We start from the raw sequence: 14,471 nt of genomic DNA on the forward strand, positions 1-14,471 counted from the left end.
ATGTTAATTCCAATAAGCACATGAAAAGATGCTTAACATCATTAGGCATCAGAAAAATACAAATTAAAATCACAGTGAGATACAACTAACACCCACTAGAATTGCTAAAGTTAAAAAGCCCTTTAATACCAAATATTAGATGTGGAAGAGCTTGAATTCATACATTTTGGGGACTGCAAAATGATTCAGCCGCTATGGAAAACTGTTTGGCAATTACCATATGACCACCAGTTCTATTTCTACTTACTTAAGAGAAATGAAAACATATTTCCACAGAGACCTGTACACAGATTTTCTTAGCAGCTTTATTTGTAACAACAAAATCTGGAAAGAGCCAAATGTGTCAACAGGTGAATGGGTAGATAAATTGTAGTATGTTCATACAGTGGAATATTACTCAGCAATATAGATGGATGACCTGTTGAAATACACAAAACACATTAATGACTCAAAAATGTTGTGCTGTAAAGGAAACCAGACACAAAATATTACATATAGTATGATTATTTATATCCAGTATTAGGAAACATCTCATTTACAGTGATAGAAAGCTAATCTGGTTGCTGGGGGCCACAAGTAGGGATTGACTAGGAAGGGTACATTTTTGCGATTTTGTAACATATCTCAATAAAGTTTATTAAAAATAAATAAAGGAATACTCCTTTTGTAGAAGATGGAACAGTATATTCTGATTTTATACCCTTTTATTTGCAGGTCACTTTGTCAGAGACTTTTAAATCTTTATGCTTTATTGTGTGGTATAGTTTTCCTTAAAGTCTATCACTAAATGAGGTTCAGTTCTTGTCTTAATAGAACTTAAGATATAGTACAGAGTAGGGAACAAAGCTTTGGAGCCAGGCAGATACACGTGTACATACAGCTAGGAGTGAGTATGAATATAGACATGTTCTTTCGTCTCCCTGAGCCACATATGCATAAACTATAGGTAAGTAATAATGCCTGTCTCTTAGAGTGGTTGTAATGGTTAAATGAAAACCTATGTAAAGTACCCAGCTGAAGTACCTTGCACATAGTAGCCGTTAAAAGGATAATAAGGGAATAGTAAGAATAGTGTTAACCCAACATAGTTAAGTTACCTATATTGCATTTTCAAATAGCCCTCTTGAAGTTTAGTTAGAATGCAGGACTTTGCCACCTTTTCCCATTTAGAAATACTTTCAGAAATGTCTTTGGGTTTGAGGCAGTAGAAAAAAAAGAAATCTAGGTAAAACTTCTTCCAGCATGCTCTATATGCTAGTTCTCTGCTGAACATTCTTGTGCATTTCACCTGCTTGCTTTAGATTCATGCCATTTCTCCAGTTATGAATGCCCTCCGAACTTTCCATCTCTTCAAATCTTATCCATGCTACTTGCATAGTGATTTGTCCAAGACCGATCTCTTCTGTGGCATTCCTCAGCTCCCTCTATATTCTGATTACTTGCATATCTTTACTGGTTATTTGGCACTTGTCTGCTGACTTTATTGATAGTTTACATTTTCAAATGCCTTATGTCTCTTTCCCCTCATGGCAGGGACAAGGTTTAATTAAACATTTTTATACTAGCTAACAACCAAAGTGATTAAGACTTGTATAATTTGAAGTCAGGTCTGGATTTGAATTCTAGCTTGTCGCTTACTAGTTGTGTGACTGAAGGCGAATTACTTAACATCTCCAAGCCTCAGTTTTCTCATCTGTGAAATGGAAATAACAGTGCCTACTTCATTATTTTAAAGATTAAATGAGACAGTGTGGAAAGTACCTGACACATTTTGACATTAAATTAGTTACTGTTGGGCTTCCCTGGTGGCGCAGTGGTTGAGAGTCTGCCTGCCGATGCAGGGGACATGGGTTCGTGCCCCGGTCCAGGAAGATCCCACATGCTGCGGAGCGGCTAGGCCCGTGAGCCATGGCCACTGAGCCTGCACGTCTGGAGCCTGTGCTCTGCAACGGGAGAGCCCACAACAGTGAGAGGCCTGCGTACCGCAAAAAAAAGTTACTATCTTGGTTGATTGATTGATATTAATTTTTGACTTCAGTTTCCAGGAATATGGATCTACAGGAGCAGCCCATGCTGATAGTGAATATGAGAGAAGAATGATGTCTGTATATAATCATGTCTTGGAGGAGGTGGAATCACTCAATCGGAAATATACCCCTGTTTCTTACATGGCAAGTCACATTTGTTTTATTGAGTTTTATTATGTGGAAGTGAGTTTTTATCTGTCTCTGGCACTTACTGTGTGTGACTTCAACACATTAACCTCTCTATGACTGTTTCCTCTGTGCCTGTTTTTTGTTTGTTTGTTTGTTTGTTTTCTTTTGCGGTACGCGGACCTCTCACTGTTGTGGCCTCTTCCGTTGTGGAGCACAGGCTCAGCAGCCATGGCTCACGGGCCCAGCCGCTCCGCGGTGTGTGAGATCCTCCCGGACCAAGGCACGAACCCGTGTCCCCTGCATCGTCAGGCGGACTCTCAACCACTGCGCCACCAGGGAAGCCCCCCTCTGTGCCTGTTTTGTAACAGGGTTAGTACAGTACCTACATCATAGTATTGTTGTGAGGTTGAAATGAGATGATCCATGAAAGCACTTAGCACATCTGTAGCTGCTACATAGTCACACTAACATGTCAACTCTGCTCTACCAGAATGCAGATAAAACTTTTTTTTCCCTTTTTTAACAATTTAACTAAAGTTGCAATTGTTCTCAACCTTGGCTACACATTAGAATCACTTTGGAAGCTATTTTAAAAAAAAACATCAATATCCAGGCCCCACCCAGGCCAGTTATCTTTGAATCTCTGCGAGGCCCAGACCTTAGTATTTTTAAAAGCTCCCAGGTGATTCTGTCATGCCACCAGGGTTGAAAACTATTGGCCAATTAAAATAGAAAGAACTGGGCTTATTTTCTGACTATCAGTAAATCAGTTCCTGCCAGGTGATGCTACTGCTGTCCTTTAATACTCATGTCCACTTAGCCTACTGAATCTGCTACCTTTGGCACTGTTGAACATCTGCTGTTTATCCCCTGACTTCCCAGTCACAGGACAGACTGACACTCTTACCCAGATTTCCTCCTCCCTGTCTGGCCATTCTCCAGTGTTGTATTGAGCTCAGATTCCTATAATAAAATAGACATAGTGGCTTAAACAACAGACATTTCTTAAAATTCTAGAGGCTGGGAAGTCCAGACTCAGGGTGCCAAACAGTTTGTTTTGTGGTGTGGGGTCTCTTGCTGGCTTGCCAGCTGCTGCTTTCTCGCTGTGTCCTCACGTGTTGGAGAGAGAGGGCCTCTTTTCTCTCCTTTCTCTTATAAGGGCACTGATCCCATCACAGGGGTCCCCCCCTTATGTCCTCATCTAAACTTAATGACCTCCCAAAGGCCCTCCTCCAAATATCAACACATTGGGAGTTAGGGCTTCAACATGTGAATTTAGAGACGACATCACATTCAGTGCATAGCACTGTCTTTGAACTTTACACCTTGGAGAGTTTCTCTTGCCCTGCCTACACATTGGATACTGGTATTTCCTGTAGCTCTCTTCTGCCTCCTGCTGTTCTCATTCTGAACTCACCATTTATCAGGTGTTCTAGAAGAAATTGACAGGATGTGTCATTAAAGAGTTAAATTAGATTTTAAGGTTAGATACTTTCATTTGCACACTGCTTTCCACGTAAGATTGTCAATACATATTTGCTGAATTGAAATGACACAGGTAGCTGTTTGATACTGAGATTGATTGCTAAGGAAGACTGTAAAGATTATCTTCGTAGGAAGTAGACATATTTATGTGAGACATTGATTAAATTATTTACATGTATTTCCTCTAAGCTCCACCCTAGGAAATTAAATAGATGCCAGATAGTACCTTGAGTTTGACAGAGTTCAATCCACTGCGTTTAATGGAAAGAATGGGAATTTTCTGCCCAGTAGGTACGCAATACAGAGAAAAGAGCCCTAGGGTCAGATTCTACCTCTGCCACTCAGCAGGCGTGATTTTAGACAAATTTCTAATACCCTTTTCTATGATATGGAAAAATATCTACCTCATAGGGTTTTTGTGAAGTTTAAATGGAATAATGCCTAATGCCTGGCACAGTGCCTGGCCTGGCATATAAGGAGTGGTTAATAAATGTTGATTCCCTTTTCCCCCTTTCCAAATTGTATTTTATAGATTTGATACTTTCTGAACCCAAAATTCAGTTTAACAAGCATTTATTGAATCCTGTGAATAGAAAAATGACAAAGAGGCTCTTCCCTCAAGTTGTCCATAGTCTGATAAGAAAGATTTTGTAAACAAATACAATATAATATATGTGCAATAATAGAGGTCTGCACAAAGTAGAGTTGTAGCACAAAAGAGAAAGTAATTCATGTCAAAGGATAGGGGAAATGGGGTGAGGGTGCACATCAGAGAGAAGAGGTATTTGCATATGAGTTTTTGAGGCAGATAAGGAGGGGTAGAGAATTTCAGGCAGGGAACAACATGTTCAAAAGCAGAGGCATGAGGACTTCCCTGGTGGCACAGTGGTTAAGAATCCACCTGCCAAAGCAGGGGACATGGGTTTGAGCCCTGGTCCAGGAAGATCCCACATGCTGCAGAGCAACTAAGCCCGTGCACCACAGCTACTGGGCCTGCGCTCTAGAGCCTGCGAGCTACAACTCCTGAGCCTACGTTCCACAACTACTGAAGCCCGCAAACCTAGAGCCCATGCTCCGCAACAAGAGAAACCACTTCAATGAGAAGCCCGCGTACCGCAGCGAAGAGTAATCCCTGCTCGCTGCAATTAGAGAAAGCCCGCGTGCAGCAACGAAGATCCAAAGCAGCCATGAAGGTCCAACACAGCCATAAATAAATAAATAAATTTTTTTTAAAAAGCGGAGGCATGAGATAGCATGATGTCTTCCGGGAACAGTGTGTTATTGCTGCAGCATAATGTGCAGGCTCGGGACTAGAGAGGTCAGTGGAGGCCAGATGACAAAAGGCTTTTAACACAGTCTTAAGGAGTTTGGACTTTATCCCGTAGACAATGGGGGCACTCTTTAGGCATTTTAAATGGGTGTGGGAGAGAAGTGGTTAAGCTAAGACTGTACACTATTATGTAGAAACAGAACAGGTAATGGCCTGGAAGCCATGAAATTAAAGGAAAGAAGAGTGGTTACAAGACTTCTGCAGTAATCCAAGGTAGGGGCCAAATTGATAAAGTGGGAGCAAGAATGAGAAGAACAGATACATAAGAAAGATTATTTAGGTGTAATATTTTCAAGGCTTGGTTTTGGTTTTTTGTTTGTTTTTTGTTTTCTTTAAATTAGATGTGAGAGGATGGAGACATGACCTCTGGGTTTCCAGCTTAGATGACCAGGTGCACAAATGGTTGATCCTTGACTGAGACAATACAGAGGGATAGTGGAAGAAGGTGGTTTCATTTTTAAACATGTTAAACATTGGCAGTTAGATAACAGGTTTGGTGTCAGAAGGAGACAGGCTGGAATGCATGTAAAGTTGAGGTGTCGTGAGCATATAGGTTCTTAAAGTCCTGGGAGTGAAGAAAACTGCCTGTGAAGAACAAACAGACTGAGAAGACAAACGGACTAAGGAGAGCATCAACACTGAAGGAACATACAAAGGAAGAGAATCTTAGGAAAGAAGATGGAGCAGGGAAGAATCAGAAGTGAGGGCAGGGGCCATTAAGTGGAATTTCATGGAAGGAGAGCATTATCAGGTGCCACAGAAGTGTCAAAAAATACAAAGGCTGAAAAGTATTCGGTTTGGCAATGAAGGGAGTATTCATGATGGGATAGTCCTCTTACCGGTTTACTAATCATGATATGTGATTTCACATCTCCTGACTGGTACTTTGATAGTAATCTGCAACTAACATACGTGTTGAAGTGTGCCCAAGGGGCTAGTGGTCTCAGAGGCAGTCCTGCTTTCCCAGTGGGGAATTGCAAAATCCGCATCTATTCTTTTAAAAGGGAAAATGGTACCTTTTTGCCCGGGAACAGCCTGAGGTCACTTGTGCTCCTCTAAATCCATTCTTTAAAGATGTTTCTCTCCTTAAATACTGTTGTGGCATCAAAGGTTCCACCACAAGTAGGATGTCCAGGCAAACGCATCTCAGATCCCTTGTGGCAAGAAAATGAATAGTGCCGTTTTAGCAGTTAAACCTGAGTAGACCCAGTGTCTCTAAATCCGTGTTGTGGTAATCTCAAGTAATAGACCTGGCGTTTATATTAGGAGTCTGTCAGGCACAGAATGTTCAGTAATCTGAAACCAATGAGGAATGGATTCTTCTGGCTTTTAGCCTTAATGCCCTACTTTTTAAAAATGTTTATAGCAGAGGCACTAGGTGATACCCTGCTTGGAAGCAGGAACTTAAAAGGACAGACAGCACTGTATAGTGGAACAGTTTTCAGCCTGTGGCATTTTGGGGGCCACTGAGAGAGGAGTAGACTGAGGAGGGGATGGTAGACCAAGCAGGAATGGTTCTGGGTCACCCAAAGTTACAGGTGTTCCAGTACTGTAATTTTTTTTTTCGATTAAGTTTGCAAATCATTGGTGAAATAAAACAAAATCACTGAGTGACCTAGTCAGGTGACCTGGGTTCCAGTCCCAGCTTGTTCCATTAGTTGTCTGGGTGACCTGTGTCATCAGCAAAATTGAGGGTTAAACTGGGTGATCTTTAAAATAGCTTTGATGGTATCACAGGTGTATACTTATCTCCAAACTGATTAAGTAGTATGCATTAAATATGTCCAGCTTTTTGCATGTCAGTGGTACCTCAAGAAAGTAGTTGAAAATAAACAAATAAATAAATAAAATCTTTGAATTCTTAAATTCTGGTTCTATGACCCCTTTCACTAAGACTCGAAAGATTCATTAGAGTAGTTCTATTCCTCTGCAGTTAAGCTGGGATTTTCAAAACTCAGTTAAATTTGTGAAATAGATTTTAGAAAGAAGGTGTTTTATTTAAGTTTCAGCGATCTATAGAGTTGGACTATATGGTAATCTGTAATCTGAATTCCAGTAAGTTTTCACCGTTGCTCTCTCTCTGGAGACTCATGGCCACATGAACAGGGAGGCCACCTGGTAGAGATGGGATGAAGAATGAGGCAGTTCCAAGCCAAGGTTCCACGGGGATTTGGTCTCGAGCCTCAAATGTCAATATTTTGCTCTGATTTTTTACCATATACCTGCTCTTTATCATATTTTGTCACGTGATAGTTACTTTATACTTTAGTATCTAAAATAACTATATATCTAGTAGCTCTAAGCTCTATAGAAACGCAGACTGCACACTGCTTGGTCTTGAGGAGTGTGGGTTTTCTCTGTCATTTTTTATTGAATATATTTCAGAATAAAGTAAAAGTCTGTAATTGTCCTCCTTGGCATGAGTGATTTGATAAATGTATATAGTTCCTGAGTGTTATGTCTCTTAACCTGATTGGTGTGTACTTTTGTAGTAATTTTATGAGCGTTTGTAGTTTTTACACTTCTTCCTGAAAGTAACTATTTGTTGATGAAATTTGGAAATTTATTTTCATTTGGTTTTTCTTTTTTTTCCCCAGCATACAGCATGTCTCTGCAATGCCATCATTTCTTTGCTGAAAGTTCCTCTTTCATTTCAGAGATATTTTTTCCAGAAACTGCAGTCTACCAGCATCAAGGTAATATAGGAAGAACAATCAGGTTTAATATAGTTTAATACCTTCTTCTGAAGATTGTAGGGGGCATAGCTCTGCTTCAGGATCTTACCTTTGGTTTAGACAGAACTTATACTCTTCAGTTGTAAGCCTTTCCTCCCTTCAACAAGTGATTTGGGAGTTAAACCCTCTCCTCTCCTTTCTTTCCTCATAGTGCCAAATGCAGTGGGACAGGCATTTGGGTACCTTGAGCTCTGTCCCTGTCTTCAAGAATGAGTTGGGTGCTGTTCATCATAGTAGCCCACAGGGATCTTGAGCTGAATCCATGTCTGATCAAACTATTTAAACCCAACTTGGAATGAATCAGGTCCAGTAAAACATCACCAGCCCTATCTCCAAAGCACTTTTGTCTACAAATAACAAATTTTGAGAAGCTGGGCAATGAGTATAGTCAGTATTTTAAAATATTTAAGCCACTCAAAATTCAAAAGCTATTTTGATGCAAAGAATGAAATTGAAAAAAAAAAAAAAAAAGAATGAAATTGTTGGGAAAGGGGGGAAATTGTCATTTGTAAGAGATTCCCTGGATTATCCCGATCAGCAAATGTCTTCAGTGCACTTTTGCATCCATTTGAATGTTTTTGATTACAAATAATAGAGCATTCCATTTGAAAATGACCTGAATAACAAGGAAAATTGATTATATAGATAAGAAGTCCTAAGGTAAGATGTCTCCAGGGTTCACTGGCTCAACAACATTATCAGAAAGACCCAGTTTCTTCCGTATTTTTATTTAAGCAAGATTTGAGCTTTCTTTAATTAAAGGGTATTTAGGATTCTTAATATGTTTTTAAAGAAAAACTGAGAGGTTAAAAATGTCATTTGGTTTATGTGTGGAAATTGACTTTTATACCATGCTGACTTGATAGCGTATGTAATCCTAGAATTCTAGATTCATTTACATTTGAATTTAGTTTATTTAAAATTACCTAAGACCATAGAGACAGCAGCTGGACATGAAAATTTATATAGTGCATTTCCATACTAGAGTTGGTTCATTGTCAAAGAAATGCCCCACCTCAGAAATTGGGAGAACAGTGCCCTTGCTATTCTCTAATCCTCTGTTCCCCTCAAACAGAACTGGGGCTGGGGGTTTAAAAAAAAAAAACACAAAACAGTGGTATTTAAAAGGAGGCATTAGGGATAAGGAACCCTTGACTTTAAAGGTACATCTGTCTGGTTGTCCCAGCACGGTCAGGTCATTGCGGGTGTGTGTGTGTGTGTCTGTGTGTGTATGTATCTGTGTGTATGTATGTGTGCCTGTGTGTGTACAAGTAATGTTTTAATCTATAATCAACAATTAGCACAGACATGTTTGTTGTAAGGAAGCTTGCTTTCGGTTGTTAGCATTTATTTTAATGTTGGCTTTCCAGCTTGCCCTGTCACCATCCCCCCGGAACCCTGCTGAACCCATTGCTGTCCAGAATAACCAGCAACTGGCGCTGAAGGTAGAGGGAGTGGTCCAGCACGGATCTAAACCAGGACTCTTCCGCAAAATTCAGTCTGTCTGTCTGAATGTTTCTTCCACACTGCAGAGTAAATCTGGACAAGACTACAAGGTAATTTAGAAAAGAGGCAGAGTTGTGATGCAGGTTTTATCAACTCATTGATGGAAGTTTTCCAGTGTTTTTCATGGTTAAGCAGATTGCAGTTATACCTCCCAAGGGATCAGATGGACGTAAGTTAAAAGTACGTATTAGGGTGTAAGGGGGCTGATAAACAACACTTCTCTTTTCCCTGCCCGAACCAGTTGATAGACAAAGTATCCAGGCAGGCAGAGATCAAAATATGAGTGTCACTACTGTTAGAGCTGGGGAGAAACCTAGCTCAGGTGCCTGGCAGCAAGGACTGCCTAGCCTTGTGGCTCTGAATTGAGTTTTCCCACCAGCCTCCGCCAGTATACACAGAGCCTGCCCCTATAAAACTGGGAGGAGCAGTACCCTGAAGCCCAAAGAAGAAGGGAGAGAGAAGGTGCTTAGCTCCCCAGGCCCAGTCCCCACCCCACAACTTACCAATCAGTAGGATGCACCTTCTCCCCTAGAGACCAGTACTGTTCATCTAATGAAAGGTCCCTCCACATGGAGGGAAGCATCGGGAGTGGGGAAAAACTTTCTCCCTAACCCCCTGACCCCAAAAGAACACATCTATTTATTTTTCCTTTGTTTTAAGTAAATTTTAGCATGTTCCAAAAAAAGTATACTATATTGGTCTTCCCTGGTGGCGCAGTGGTTGAGAGCCCACCTGCCGATGCAGGGGACACGGGTTCATGTCCCGGTCTGGGAAGATCCCACATGCCACGGAGCGGCTGGGCCCGCGAGCCGTGGCCGTGGAGCCTGCACGTCCGGAGCCTGTGCTCCGCAACGGGAGAGGCCACAACAGTGAGAGGCCCGCGTACCGCAAAAAAAAAAAAAAAAAAAAAAGTATACTATATTGACATACAGTGATCAGATGAAGTAAAATCTTTCGTTAAGGGTTTAACCCTAGAAATTTGCTACTTTGAGAAATCATGAGGTAGGTTAACCAAAATCACGCTTGCTTTGTTAGCCAAAGCTAAGATTCTGAATCTGTGCCTGTGAAACACCAATGTTCCAAATGTAGAATGTTCCTTTCTTTAGACATTTCTTTCTAGTCCCTTGGTGGTTTATTCACAGTAAATGGAACAAGTGAACAAGTGCACAGTTGTATGAACAGAGTTGTTTAAATGTCCAAATTGGTTATGTCTGGGTTTATTTGTGGGCACCCTTGAACTGAGGTCCAGAGCAAGGAAAGGGGTATCAGTAAAGATATAAAATGAGAGCATTTTATTCTCTTTGGTGGTTTTAGGCTAAAAGGCCAAGGGAAGGTCTGGTTTAAGCCATTACTACTTTCCTTACTTTGGTAACTTTCTCTCTCTCTCCGGGGCTCTGTACCCACTCTGAGAAGGCTCAGCCTTCATTCTCTCCCTCTCTTTTGACTTCGAGGGCACAAAGCATGGCACCTTATGTAGCCACTCAGTAGATATTTGGTGAATAATGAAAAAAATCATTTACTGTATTTAGTACAACTCTCTTATGTTTCAGTGATCTCTCTTGTCACAGAAGATCATAAGGAGAACTTACATAGTCAGCTTATCCCTGTCTGCAGCTCTCTGCTCATTTTGAGTTTGAAAGAACAGTAACCATGATTCTCTTTGTCCTTGTATATAGTGATTTTTACTGTTTTTAAAAAAACCATTCAAGTCGAGAAGTACTACTGGTCTTCTCATTGTTGACTTACCTCTCAGGAGGCACTGGTTAAAGTCAAGAAGCTGACGTAATAAGCCAGGTAGTACATGATTGCTTTGTAATGTTACTTGCAGTGAGTTTGCAACTTAAAATGCATCATGCGTTCAGAGTGATCAGGTTGCCTACTAGGCCTATTTCTGGTCCTTTTAAGGAAGTTCTTGTTTGGTGTGCATATTCTTTACAGAAATAAAAATCCTACAGAAGTTGAATGTGCAAACAAAAAACAAAAAAGGACTTATAAATAATTTTAAGATCTTGAATTTGTGGTGACTTCATTTCATTAATGTTACAGATCAGTGTCTCTGGAAAACTGACCTCATGATAACTGCTTATTGAGACACGAAGCTTCAGGGCACATTTATATAATTAATTACACAACAGAAATACACACATAAACATAGAGCAATCTAATCAAATATTCATTCTGATTACCTGTATATGCATTCTTAGAATAAGTGTCTCTCTTGACATACTTCATCTTGGGTACAAGAAGAGATACACCTGCAGGTGTTACTCTGTTCTTTGAAGGACAAAGGTATGAGTATCTAGCTAAATACATAAATGAATTCATAAATCTGTGTTTCATAATATGTTGTACTGCCCATCTGAACAAAACACTGATTTTTAAGTAAGCAACATGCAAGTTCTAAAGTTAATTTGTTAAAGGAGGGAAGAATCACTACATTACTTAAGTAATATAAAATCAGACTAGCTAGGAGGGGAAAAACCATATATTTGCATAGCGTTATGTTCTTTTTTAGTCTTTCAGATTTTAAACTCACTGAAACAGGTGGTTGCATCCAGTTTCTTTAGAATATCTCTTCACAGGTTAAAGAAAGATGGGAATTGGAGTTGGGGTTGGGTGAACAAGGAGAGGGGAGGATAAATTTCTCTTTTACCCTCTTAGGGTCTCCAGCTAGGCCTAAGATTGAACTGACCTTAAGGCAGATTAACAGGAGAAAAGCATGCCAGTTTTATTAGAATTTTACATATATATGGGAGTCTTCACAGGAGGATGAAGACCCAAAGAAGTGACCAGAACAGAAAGCTTAGATACCTTTTAGTCACACAGATGATAAATTCCTGACAAAATGGCAAGACAGAGGGTTTGGGGCTAGGGACAGTAAGTAAAATGACTAGGAGATCTGTTGGGGCATTGGGGGAGACTAGTGGAAGATACGGGTTATTTTCTTAGGTTGGTTCGTACAGATCCATCTCAACATCGATTCCCAGTCTCTGGTGACAGTCTTCTCTTTTTTGGTGCAGGGAGGTTTACCTTTCTCATGGAAAATCTGATTTATGTTTTAGGTAAAAAGGGGCAGGTCAGAGAGCCCTTTCTGTACCTGTTGTTTTTCAAGTGCCTTTAGCTCAAAATAATCGCTATGCCACAGCCGCGTATTTGGGGTGGCATGTTCTGAACTGCTTCCCAAGGCAGAAAGGCCTCATCAGAGGGGCTGAGAAAGCTCCTTTTACTCAGGCTCCTTCTAGTGAGGAGGCAGTGTTACCTGATATTAAGAGTACAGGCTCTGGAGTTAGCCAGACTCTTGACTCCAGTCTAGAGTTTTGTTATCAGATGCCAACGTCATCACTCATTAGCTGTATGACCTTGGAGAAGTTACTTAACCTCCCCACCTCAGCTTCCTCATTCGTGAAACAAGGATAATATTAGTACCTACCTTTTGGTTGTTTGCAAAGATTTAAATACCACTTAAAACAGGTCCTGGCTCACAGCATGCACTCAGGAAACGTTAGCTATTGTTATTTAACGATTTTTTTCATTCCAGATACCCATTGACAATATGACCAATGAGATGGAGCAGAGGGTTGAGCCTCATAATGATTACTTCAGTACTCAATTCCTGTTGAACTTTGCTATCCTTGGCACACACAACATTACAGTGGAATCTTCCGTGAAAGACGCCAACGGCATCGTATGGAAGACTGGTCCCAGAACCACCATATTTGTAAAATCCCTGGAAGACCCTTATTCGCAGCAGATTCGCCTGCAGCAGCAGCAAGTCCAGCAGCCGTTACAACAGCAGCAGCAGCGAAATGCCTACACGCGGTTTTAGCCGTGCAACAGAGGCACTACAGACTTTCCAGGAACTGAGCAAATTAGCGAAAATAGTTTGCTTTTTCATATGGATAAAGGTACAAAAGTTAGAATATGGAGTCCGTTTATTCATTGGTTTCTGTGATAGAACATTCTGAAAAAAACATTTCTTTTCTTAAAAATTTACTTGGAGAAATCATTGGGTTCCTAACCAGAAAGATTTTTTTCCCCTTATTTCTTCTTAAACCAAGTCCTTCATCTCCTATTCAGCACTTTCATTGTTTTGCTATTATTACTTTTATTTTTGCTGAGCCTTCTCTTTTTCTTTCAGGAAAAGTCACATATTGGGATCATTGAATTAGTAAATTTGACTGCTTTCCTACCAAAATATATCACTTGCTGCCTGACATAGACCTCTAATTCTGAGCTGGGCCTTTGGAAGTTCTGACCAGTATGTGCCGGGTTTACCCAGGGTAGTAGAAACTGAGTACTCCCGTAGTTGGACTTGGAAGTGTCCCCTGAAACATCCAGTGTTATGGATTATGAGAGCCTGCAGTCTAGCAGAAAGGAAACATCCTGCCGTATTATTTCACCTGTTTACCTATCTATTCTCTGCTAAAGCAATCGTAATTTATTGTTTTAGTGTTTAATTGACCCAAAGAGCAGCTAACAATTACATAGAAAGATTGGAAATTAATAATTTGTTTTTTCTAATATATGTGCAATTTTATGTAATACAGACTTTTTTTATTGTTTCTAAGAATGAAAAAAATCACATTTAATGTTAGGAGGGCAGATCTTTTCCTTTGATTGGTTTAGATTCTTCTTGGCAAGTTAGGTAGTGCTAAACTTGATTGTCTAGAAACAGCAGTCTCTCTATAATACACCCTCAGTTAGTTGGAATGCTCAGGGAATAGAAGTTTTCTCGTTAGCCAGAAAACCCCCTTTTTTTCTATGTCAGTACTGGTGGAAAACCATTATAAAATGTAATAATAATACACTTTCTTAACACAGTATACTACATGTAATTTAACTGTTCTTTCTTGATCTGGGATTGTTCAGTGCTTCGGGGTCATGATTTCTAGACATCAGGGATCACAGGATTGCAGACACTGATGATATGGGCACTTGGGCTGGAAGTAGCTCCCAAGGTGAAGCGCAGGGCACATTCCCTGGAAGTTTTCTTTTAAAATAAATCTCTCAATTGCTTTGCTCGTTTTGCCGTTTTCTCTTTAAAGTCGACATTGACTCAAAGGAGGGATAGAGTTTAAAGGGAAAAAAATGAGTTTGGGGGATTTTTGTGTGTGTGTAATGTGGCCTCCAGGGGTGAAAGTGATTGGCAGGCAACTCGTGTCCCTCTAAGATCTCTTGGCTTCATGGGCTATTGTCCCAGCACAGCACTTCTGCCAGTGGCCAGGGCATTGTCATAAAACGGTGCAGATCTACAGTGTC

At 40.4% G+C, this 14,471-nt stretch overlaps 1 protein-coding gene across 1 annotated transcript in view; it reads left to right on the top strand.

Moving 5' to 3' along the window:
- The window catches only part of INTS7 (integrator complex subunit 7), a 92,273-nt gene extending 78,083 nt beyond the window's left edge, over nucleotides 1-14,190 (top strand). The window contains exons 17-20 of the mRNA XM_082675499.1: nucleotides 2,039-2,171; nucleotides 7,569-7,667; nucleotides 9,077-9,262; nucleotides 12,751-14,190. Of these exons, the coding sequence (XP_082531625.1) occupies nucleotides 2,039-2,171; nucleotides 7,569-7,667; nucleotides 9,077-9,262; nucleotides 12,751-13,038 (706 nt within the window). The 3' untranslated portion in view covers nucleotides 13,039-14,190. The remainder of the gene's footprint in view (nucleotides 1-2,038; nucleotides 2,172-7,568; nucleotides 7,668-9,076; nucleotides 9,263-12,750) is intronic.
- The last annotated feature ends 281 nt before the right edge of the window (nucleotides 14,191-14,471 follow it).

Source organism: Grampus griseus, assembly GCF_964374135.1.
Source record: "Grampus griseus genome assembly, chromosome: 1".
Classification (NCBI taxonomy): Eukaryota; Metazoa; Chordata; class Mammalia; order Artiodactyla; family Delphinidae; genus Grampus; species Grampus griseus.